Source organism: Podarcis tiliguerta (assembly GCF_965153285.1).
Source record: "Podarcis tiliguerta genome assembly, chromosome: 17".
Lineage (NCBI taxonomy): Eukaryota > Metazoa > Chordata > Lepidosauria > Squamata > Lacertidae > Podarcis > Podarcis tiliguerta.
In genome coordinates, this window is record NC_139550.1 from 7,347,387 (window position 1) to 7,358,401 (window position 11,015).

The 11,015-nt window shown below is 41.9% G+C and overlaps 1 protein-coding gene across 1 annotated transcript; it reads left to right on the plus strand.

Annotated features, from left to right (window-relative positions):
- Positions 1-903: 903 nt before the first annotated feature.
- DNAJA1 (DnaJ heat shock protein family (Hsp40) member A1) lies at positions 904-9,783 on the plus strand. The gene is made up of 9 exons (XM_083420407.1): positions 904-1,180; positions 2,387-2,532; positions 3,247-3,424; positions 4,214-4,318; positions 4,449-4,676; positions 5,326-5,440; positions 6,921-7,036; positions 7,793-7,893; positions 8,148-9,783. The coding sequence occupies exons 2-9, from the start codon at positions 2,401-2,403 to the stop codon at positions 8,364-8,366; spliced, it is 1,194 nt and encodes a 397-aa protein (XP_083276533.1). The 5' UTR covers positions 904-1,180; positions 2,387-2,400; the 3' UTR covers positions 8,367-9,783.
- The last annotated feature ends 1,232 nt before the right edge of the window (positions 9,784-11,015 follow it).

Genomic DNA, 11,015 nt, shown 5'->3' on the forward strand with positions numbered 1-11,015 from the left:
GAGAGAGAGAGAGAGAGAGAGACCATTCTTTATTCCAAAACACCTCTGCGCATTTAAATGTAATAAATGTTTACAGAAATCAGCTGGAACTTCGTTTTGCTTTGTCACAGAGTCCTTCACTGGAAAATCTATTTATTAGGAAGTTGGGTGGCAAGATGTAAAAGTGGGACATTTCATCCTTGTGTGGGAGACGGTATTCGAGCAGGTGTAGCTTGCCTGACAAGTTACTCCTGAAATTTCCTCCTACGTAACTATTTCGGATATACCGTGAGCTTCCTGTAAAAGTGGCGTTTAAAACTCCACCTTCTGCTGGTCCACAATGTTTATGTTGTGTCTGATGTTTGTCACATTGTGTTAGCTCCTAGTTTGCCCTCATAGAATTACTGTACAGTACTGTATTACCATTTACATTTGTGAGTTACTTTTTACACACACTACAATCAAGTAGTGTATAAATTTTATTAAATAAATAAAACCCTCATGTTCTCCAGGCACGACATACTAGGAAGGAACAAGATTAGTAGCAGAAGCCAACCAAGTTGTGCAGCAATAAAACCGCCAGCATGTTTTGCAAAGCCAAGCAGGGTCCAGTATGGTTTCAAATTGGATTGGGGGGGGGACTAGATGACCCTCGGGGGACCCTTCCAACTCTACAGTTCTATGAGATATCCTGGACAAGCGCTTGCAAGTTAACGGAACCGTTCCCTGAACAGCGGCCATTGCCAGCGCCGAGTTTCTTTGTCAGCGAGAGCCCCGTTGCATTTTGGAACTTGTAGTCTTCCTTTATACCGCCGGGCACGACCTGATAAAGGGCCGCCTCCGGTGCATGGCGGGATTTGTAGTTCCCTCCGGTGACGTAATAGCCCGCGAGGGGGAGGAGCTGGCTTTCCGCGTCGCCGTTTGGCAGAAAAGCCACCGAATGAGAAGCGTTGGTGATAGGAGGCCGGAGGCGGGGCTTCCGGGAATGGGCGGAGCTTTCTTGAGAAAGGAAAAAAAAAAAACTCCCCGGATACTGACTAGGCTGAGACCGGCTCGGAACTTTCTAGAAAAGTCGCGGCTTGCCTTTTGCCTTCTGTGTGAGAGGAAGCGGCAGGCTGCTTGCTCGGCTCCCTCAAGCGCTAGACCTCGTGTGGTATCTTTTTTTTTTTTTTTAATTCTCGGCCGGCGGCGCGAGCGTATGGTGAGTGAGGGCCAGAAAGGGGCCGCTTCAGCCTCTTCTCCCCACCCCAAAAAAATTACCCCACCGACGTCCGCTTTTCCACACAGAACGGGCGGGCAGTTGCGCGGCTGCTCCCAACCCCCCTCCCCTCCCCGCTTGTGTGAGGAAAGGGGGGGAGGGGGAGGGGATCTGGCGCGCGCCTGGTCAGCTGACGCCGGCATGGCGTGGGGGGGGGGCGGAAATGTGACTGAACTTTCCCTAAGGAGGGAATGTGAGGCGGTGTGGGGAGGACGGGGGGCTGGTTGGGCCGTTGGTGTGTGGGGGGGGGGGGTTGCCTAGAAGCCGGTCGTGACCGTTTTCCAGGTAGGACTTCTCAGGAGGAGAGCCCCTCGAAGCACAAAAGAGGTGTGGGGGTGTGTGATCAGCTGTGGGGTGATTTCTCTTCCTAAACATGGAGTTGGTGCTCGCCCCGCTTTCCGTCTGTAGGGGGGGAAGGGTTGGGGGAGGGGGGAAGCAGGAAGAGTCTCGTCAGAGTGGTCGTCAGACAGAGGGAAGGGTACAGATTTAATAAATGCAGTGGTACCTCGGGTTACAGACGCTTCAGGTTACAGACTTTGCCAACCCATAAATAGTACCTCGAGTTAAGAACTTTGCTTCAGGATGAGAACAGAACTCTTGCTTCGGCAGTATGGCAGCAGCTGGAGGCCCCATTACCTAAAGTGGAGCTTCAGGTTAAGAACAGTTTCAGGTTAAGAACAGACCTCCAGAATGAATTAAGTACGTAACCAGAGGTACCACTGTATAAAGATGGGCATTTTTTTGTAGTGGTCTCAGGTTGGGTGTGAATTTGTGAGGTGGTTGTGGGGGGCCGGGGAGGCCAAGGTTGTGGGGTGGAACTTCCACTTCCCCGCCAATAAAGGTGCTTTTGAGGGGTTTGGTGGGGGAGGGGTTGAGAAGCCCACATTGTCATGTGGAAGTGTGAAGTATACAAGGGGTACCATATTGCTATTTTGCAGAGAAGTTTGGTTAACTTGGGGTGAGGGAATTCCCTTTTAAGGTCAAAGCTATTGGCCTGATAGTCCTAAAAGAGTTTGCTTTCATAAGCATTTGGGAGACAGGAATGCTGAAATTATGAGAGAGACTGGAAATACCTCTAGCTTACTGTGTTTGTTTGATGTATTTGTCATGTTCTTATTTGTCAGTGTTAACCTTCCCTCCATGTTGCAGGTATCAGCTGAACCATGGTGAAGGAGACCACATATTATGATGTCCTTGGGGTAAAGCCCAATGCCTCCCAAGAGGAGCTGAAGAAAGCTTATAGGAAATTGGCACTGAAATATCATCCTGATAAGAATCCTAATGAGGGCGAGAAGGCAAGTGTGCAAGCCCCTTCCCTACCACAGACATTATGCCAATTAGTTTTGTGAAACATGCTTTATCTGCTGGCTACCTGTCTGTATTGTACCTAATGGCTGTGAATTTAGAGTGGGTTGGATTCTGGTATCCAGGCAGTAATACATATCCTCTTCCCAGAATGGGCATAACAGTCTGATACTGATACATGTTTATCTTATCTAGGTCTATTGCTTCATACTATTAGTTTGAGCATGTGACATACTTTAGAATTTGGAGGTGGTGAGCAGAGAGCTAATATTGCTAAATGAGAAGCTATTGGTACATGTGCACCTTCTCATATTTTATAACTTACTTTGCCTCTTGTGCAAAACAACCCCTCTATAGTGCGAAATGGTTATCAGAACATTGATTGGTTCAAGGCTTTTTAAGACTAAACACCTTTGTCTCTTGCTTTTAAGAAGCTTTGAAAAGCTTAAATGCAAAAGCATGACTGCTGTCCTTGCAAATTCTGAAGGTTCACAAATGGAAAGGCTGACCATCTTAACCTTTAGAAATTTCACATCGACTCCAAATATGATTTAAAAGGCCTGACTTTAGTCTTGAATAGCCAGCTGGATTTCTGTGGAGCATTACGTTCAGATAGTGGTGCTAAAGAAATGTTACAATAGTACAGGTAATCTGTGAATATTCTGTAAAGAGGTTAAACTTTTCTTTTCTTTTTAATCTTGTAGTTCAAACAGATTTCCCAAGCCTATGAAGTACTTTCTGATCCTAAGAAAAGAGATTTGTATGATAAAGGTGGTGAACAAGCTATAAAAGAGGGTGGTACTGGAAGCAGCTTTGGGTCACCCATGGATATATTTGATATGTTCTTTGGAGGTGGTGGAAGAATGCAAAGAGAAAGGAGAGGTAATGTCCAACTTTTTTTGAACTAGTTCATGCAAGTGATTGTAGTTCAACCAATAAAAGCAGATTGCATGGACAAAGAGAACAGATGAGATTTCCATTTGAAAGTGAAGGTGGCCCACTCACTTAGCTGCACCTTATTAATATCATGAGTTGCTTTGGTGACTCCAGTTAAAATAAATTCCAATCTTAAGGACTTAAATTTTATTAAAATGTCCATTTGTAGTACTTATAAGGTGCTTCAAATTCTAGTTTCTGATATTTGAAAGTTACTAATGTGGAACTTCAGGTATATAAATGATAAAAGTTGAGCTACAAAGAGTGTTGTTGTTTTGTTAAAAACACACAATAAACACCTTACTTACATAGCATCCCAAAAGAGTTTTCTGACTTGATGTGAGCTATTCATGTTTAGTTGGAAATGTTCCACTAAGTTCAATATATTACTATTTCGTAAATGTGCCTGATGTGCTAGATCTGCCATGTTTCTTCTCCCCAGCCCATTTGGATTGTTCTGTCCATTTCTCAAGAAATCCACCTTTCCCTGGTTAGCTCAGGCAGCACAGAACTCCCTCCCTTACAGTGGGATCAGGGATCTTGCTTAATGTCAATTAGCAGTGATCATAGTTGAAACTTACCGTAGAATGGCTTCCCAGGTTGGAGAAAATGAATTTGAAAAGTTAAAATGTATTGGTAAGCAAGAATTTGATGGATATTGGAAAACATAACCTGAACTGAAATACAATCAGATGCCAATCATATTGGTCCTCAACAAAGTGCCTTTCCTTACAGGTAAAAATGTTGTCCATCAGTTGTCAGTTACTCTAGAAGACTTGTACAATGGAGCAACGCGAAAACTGGCTCTACAGAAGAATGTCATTTGTGACAAATGTGAAGGTACACTGATAAACTTTTGTTCTTTGGGATGGGGGAGGTGAAAAGTCATATTGGAGACAGTGCAGTTGTAAAGGGAGGGAAATAAGCATGTAGTGATCTTGTGCTTATTTTCTTTGATGCTGTTTTCTAGGCCGAGGCGGCAAGAAAGGTGCTGTGGAATGCTGCCTTAATTGCCGAGGAACAGGCATGCAAATTAGAATTCATCAGATAGGGCCTGGAATGGTTCAGCAGATCCAGTCTGTCTGTATGGAATGTCAGGGCCACGGGGAGCGCATTAGTCCCAAGGACAGGTGTAAAAGCTGCACTGGAAGGAAGATTGTTAGAGAGAAGAAAATCCTGGAAGTTCATATTGATAAAGGTATGTGTCTCATTTTGGGTCTCTAGTTTTAAACCCAATTATTTTTGAGGGTGCAAGTATGGAGAATGCTCACAAAAGTTACAGAAGAATTGCTGCTGCTATTGCAGCCTACTTGGTAATACAAGTAGCCTGCAGGTAATTTAGCCAAACACCTGATATGATCTGGATAAGTTGAAGAATTGCATGAGAATCTCCACAGTCAAGAAACATAGTTCTATGGAAAACAATGCAGTTGTTCCTTTTAGCAGCCCTGTTGGAAGCCCCAGACCTGCAAGTAAGGCAGTGAAATAAGCCAACCTACAGACAAGATAAGTGTTTCTGTACAGCTTTAGTACAAAAGCTTTGGGAAACATATTAAAACATTTTTTATTCTACCTTAATAAAAGTTTAAATATGTTTCCCAAAGCTTTTGTACTAAAGCTGTACAGCATTAGTCATATTGTGATTCCAACCTCCAGTGAATACTTTGAGTGTGTAAATAATAAATTTAAAAGGCATAAAAACCAGGCAGAGCTTCAGGTAGAATATAGTCCATAATGCAAAAAGCCTAACCAAAAAGCCTGTGAGGAATAGTAATACCTGTTAATGTCTATAATGCCATGATATTTTTGTGCTATTTTTCCATCTTAACATGGTGCTTTTGCAATAGGAATGAAAGATGGTCAGAAGATAACTTTTCATGGTGAAGGCGACCAAGAACCAGGACTGGAGCCAGGAGATATTATCATTGTCCTGGATCAAAAAGACCATACTCTGTTTACAAGGTAAATTTGTGATCGTACGGCTATAGCAATTTTAACTATGTTAATATGTAAGGGCTGGTTTTTATATGTGTATGTTGCCAGTCTCAGGGTTTGTTTATTGGATCAGAGGAAGCTATAGTTGGAGAATAAGGTTTTAATAATTCAGTGAGGATAGCCATAAAGGATCAAAGTTAAAAATCCAATCATTACTCTTAGAGATGGGGCAGCTACTATAGGTCTTCAGGAGTAACCGATGTAAATGAGGCGGTGGGGAATCACTTTTGGCTGGAGTACCAGATCTAAAAGTGACCAGGCCTTCAATGAACCACAGTGATAGGTACAGTTTACTGTGCTCCTGATTGTTCTTTTGCCGCCATGGCTCGTGTTTAAATTTGGTGCCAAACGCACGACACATCTGCAAAGGAACCGCTGGGAACATAAGCTGATTCCCAGTGGTTCCTTTGTAGCTGTGGATTTACCTGTGATGTGCCTGATGAAAAAAATCTGAAAACAAGCTGTTCCTTGATACAAATCTAGCCACAAGATTCTGTAGCTTGGGAGTACCTTCCCCACTGACTGCTAATATAGAAGACAGAGATAGTAAGTGGTTAGTGTAGGGAAGCCGCATTGCTTGATAAACCCTCAGTCTTCAGTGTGCATTAGTATCCATGGTGGTGGGTGGGTGCAGTTTTGCCATGCTTTTGTCACCACAGGTGCGAATAAGAAAACTGGTAGAAAACCTTGCTAGTTGGTAAAATAGTCATCTGTACTGGGCGATACTGACTTGCTTTAAAGCAGGCTTGGGAGATGTGGTGAAGCTCTGAAAATCAGGGGTGACTGGATGTAGTTGCTTTTCAGTTTAATACATTACGTTCACATCCATAGTATCCATTATAGCAATTATTTGCTATAATGGATACTATGGATGTGAACGTAATGTATTAAACTATAACCACTTAGAAATAGAACAGACATAGAAACATGACCACCCCACCCACTACTCCCCCCCCTTTCCTTCCTAACCTAACATTGTATGTATCATTAATGTCTCATAACAAATGCAACTGAATTGTAGAAATCATAACTTGAAGAACAAGGCACCACACTGTTTTTGTATACTTAAGAAATCTTTAATAAAAAACATTTTAAAAAAGAAATAGAACAGACAGCTGCAATAGCATTTCCCGCCCCTCCTCCCCTAAAACTGGGGGTCTTCAAAGGCCCTAGGATCAGAATAAACTATGGGGTACTTCCAGTCCTGCAGGAGTAAGAGTTGCTTCTACAACAAAATGTGTAAAGACTGTCTGAGTGAAGTTCTCAGAACTGTGTTAAGGATTTGAACTTAACTCAGGAGCGGCCAGTGTTGTGCCCTCCAGATGTTGCTGAACTACAGCTCCCCTCACACCTCACTGTTGACTATGCTAGCTGGGGGCTGATAGGAATTGTAGTCCCAGCACCACTTGGAAGGCATCCTGTGGCAGATAGTTCTTTGTCTCTACAGACGAGGTGAAGACTTGGTCATGAGCATGGATATCCAACTAGTTGAGGCACTGTGTGGTTTTCAGAAGCCAATTACAATGCTGGATAATCGAACCATAATCATTACTTCTCATCCTGGTAAGTATTAAGAACAGGTATTTTGGTATATTTTCCTATTGCTTACTTTGGGTGGTAAAACTTCCAAGTAATATTTTGAGCTAATAATCACATGAAAATAAAATGCGCTTAGATCTATGGAATACAGACTTGTGACACAACAAATACTGTATGTCAAACCTAGTATGAAATACCAGCTGCCGAGATCCACAAGTGAGGAGGGTGGTGTTGCACTCAAGTCTTGTGTGCGAGCTTTCACCTGCCATCTGGTTGGCCCTGTGAGATCAGGATTCTGGTGGTTCTTTGGCTTGATGCTGCAGGGCTCTTAATGTCTTAGAAAAGTGTAGCGGTGTACAAATAGTATTTCAGTGATAGACTCCTATTGCCTTGGAGAAATGTCACCATCACTTGCAGCTGTTCTTTGACATGATAAAATGGAAATAAAGTTTGCAAATAGATGTTGGAAGTACTCTTAATACAATACTGAACATTAATCCTGGTTTGATTTGTAAGCAAAGATCTCTTCTGTTCGCCGGTTTCCACTTCCAATACTTGGTGATATCTGTGCAAAGTGAAGTTTCACTACACTTTTCTGCATGACATAACTACTTCTGCATGGTTGTTTGGGCATCTTCATTCTCTCTTGCCTTGCTAGATCTATTAAATTTTAAGCATTTTTCACAGGGAATAGTCTTACTACTCTGCACAGAGAGTAGTAGAATGCCAATAAAAACAGGTTTATTGAGGAGGATAACCCTTTATCCTTTTGATTCTTAGGTCATATTGTTAAACATGGAGATATTAAGTGTGTACTGAATGAAGGAATGCCCATCTATCGCAGGCCATATGAAAAAGGCCGTCTGATCATTGAGTTCAAGGTAAGATGCAGTTGTCAAAAGCCACTGATTAAATGAAATTTATTCAGTAAAGCAGCTTCTACCCATGCTAGAAAATACTGCCATGTGAGGTTTAATATACTGTGCTTTAAAAGAAAAAGTTGACATTAATTTACATAGCTACGCAAATGTGCCTTCTGCTTGCGAATATCTGCCTGCCAAACCGTATTGTATACACACACCTATCTAGAGATGTAATATGCATGCGGTGCGCTAATAGTGTGCCCTAATTTCAGGTGATCTTTCCAGAGGGTGGCTTCCTTTCCTCAGATAAGCTGTGTCTATTAGAAAAGCTGCTACCTCCAAGGCAAGAAGTGGAAGAAACTGAAGATGCGGATCAGGTAGAGTTGGTGGACTTTGACCCATCTCAGGAAAGAAGACAACATTACAATGGGGAAGCCTATGAAGATGATGAGCATCATCCCAGAGGTGGTGTTCAGTGCCAGACCTCTTAAAATGGCCTCACGATTCCCCTTGTGCTGCTTACCCTGTATGTCAGTTGTGGATGAGTGAAGGACTAAAGTTGCTAAACTTTCTCTCAAACTTGCCATCATCCCTGTAATATTTAAAACATAGTTGTTTTTAAATCAAGTTAACAAATTTAAATCAGTAAAATGCTACACTTCAATCAAGTTGGAATGATGTTCATATTTCCGTATGACCTCTTAAGGAAACTAGAAGCCACTTTGCTCTGGCTTTTTTTATTTTGTGCATTGTAAGTGTCTTGTGTGCAAACGCACTGGCTTAGTATTCAGTGATTTCTGTTTAGTATTATAAATTATATTCCCTTTAAAGTAATGCACATGTATTTATGATTCATGTTTAAAATGTGAAATTAAAGTTTTGTATTCATCTGCTCCTAGAATAAGTTGGTGTGTTTTGGATGTATTGTGGCTGGTTGAGACTTCACAAGACACTGTCCTGTGCTGGAAAGTAAAAGCCCCCGCTCCACCCCCAGCTTTAGCTAGAACGCTGTGCAAACATGCTCTGTTAATTTTATACAGGATCTTAACACGGCTAATGGGTGAAAGGTGTTGAAAATTCAGCCTGCCTAGTGCTTATGTATGATGAAGATCAGAATGTTCAGGCTTGCTGTGAACAGGAAATACTTGGCACCTTGAACAATGGCAACCATGCAACTGAAAGCAGCATGATTATTCTTGGACTAAAGGCAGAAAAATATATAGTATCTACAACTTTAAATAGGAAAGGTGGACCATTTGAACTTATTAATATTTATCTTTAAGTGAGCCTATTAACAATATTCAAGTTCTTAGACTGCATGAGTACTTCTAGAAAATCCCTAACTCTGACACTGAACTAGTGTCAAAAGAATTCCGATAGTTTTGTGTGAAGTTTCTTATAAGGGCTACCTCTACAATTAGCCATTTCAACATGTTAACTGGTTTTATAACTAAATGGGATATAGCTTACTAAAATGGCTTGATATTCCAGTTCATAGCTGGGCCTTGATAACTAAGCCAGGGGCTTAATAGATTCAAGTGCCTCTTGAGACTCAGCTGTACCTAAGCTGACACTTGATTTTTTTTTTTTAAGAATTCCATTGCAAACATCCCTATTATAAGAATGAGCCCAGCACATAGCGCATCATGCTGTACATACAGAGCAAGTGAGCTAACAATAGCAGTCTAGTTTTTCACATCCATGATCTTATATTTGAGGTTTTGATCTATGACTTCTTTCTAGTCTCTAGCCTGGGGTTTGATTAAGCTGTATAGCAAATTATCATGGTCCCTGTGATAAGGATGAGTTAGTTTAATTGAGTATGTTACTTCTAAAAAATGCTTGCATATTGTACTTCAAACATGAGTTTCAACCTATAGGGGGAATAAATACTGTCCTTACTTCTAACAGTTTCATCTCTTCCTTTTTTATTACCTAAATCGCCAATCAAAACATATTAACGCAGTGGAAAATTGTGCCTTTGTGGCAATTTGTACCTATTAAAACAGCCATTTCTTGGCCCTGGCCATGTGTAGGGAATGCTCAATTATGTTGTTTAATGTTACAATTCATCTACTTTAGCATTATAGGGGTCATTATGAAATGCATTAGTTCTTTAAACAAGTTAGGCTATTTCAAATGAAGTGACAAAGTAATTTTTAAAGCATTAATGTAATTGGGACAGCTCTTCTAATGACAGCATGGTAACTTGTAAAGCCTATTGTAGAACTGGTCTTGGACTGACTAGCCTGCCTCCCACCTCAACCAACTATTTTTGTTTTACTTGTTCTAAGCAGCTTATCAGCTGAATCATATAGCCTGATGCTGTCACGATTCATCCACAGCACCTTGCTGCCCCAGGCAGTTCCCAATTAAAACGCTGAATAGCTCCTGCTTGTCACTCTTAGCCACCTGAACATCCTCAGCAAGCCCAGACAGTTAACTGGTAAAACATTTAACATCAAAGGCATATCTCCCATTGGCTCCCAGTACGTTTCCGAGCACAATTCAAAGTGTTGGTGCTGACCTTTAAAGCCCTAAACGGCCTTGCTCCAGTATACCTGAAGGAGCGTCTCTACCCCCATCGTTCTGCCCGGATGCTGAGGTCCAGCACTGAGGGCCTTCTGGCAGTTCCCTCATTGCGAGAAGCGAAGCTACAGGGAACCAGGCAGAGGGCCTTCTTGGTAGTGGCGCCCGCCCTGTGGAACGCCCTTCCAGCAGATGTCAAAGCGATAAACAACTACCTGACATTCAGAAGACATCTTAAGGCCTAACATTACCAACCTAACAGCCAGGCACACTGTCCCATTGCACCAGATACATGCTCAATGATTTGCTTTATAAAGAACAACCCTTGGTTAAAACTACACATACGGCAACAGTGTTAAACAGCCTCAACATATGCAAGCATAATTAGTTCATGCAACAGATAACTGGAGGTTATCAGGTGAGGATCCTAATCACATTTTGAATGCTAAGTGGCTGCTTGCACTGTAGTGAAATACAAAGAGACCCAACTCAAAAAAAGCAACTGCCAGCAGCTGTGTTGACAAACAGTGACCATTCCCAGGGCTGGAAAACAACCTTTACAGTAGAATCTCAAGTTCAAAAAGGAAAGCTAGACCCCTACGCAAGGCAGA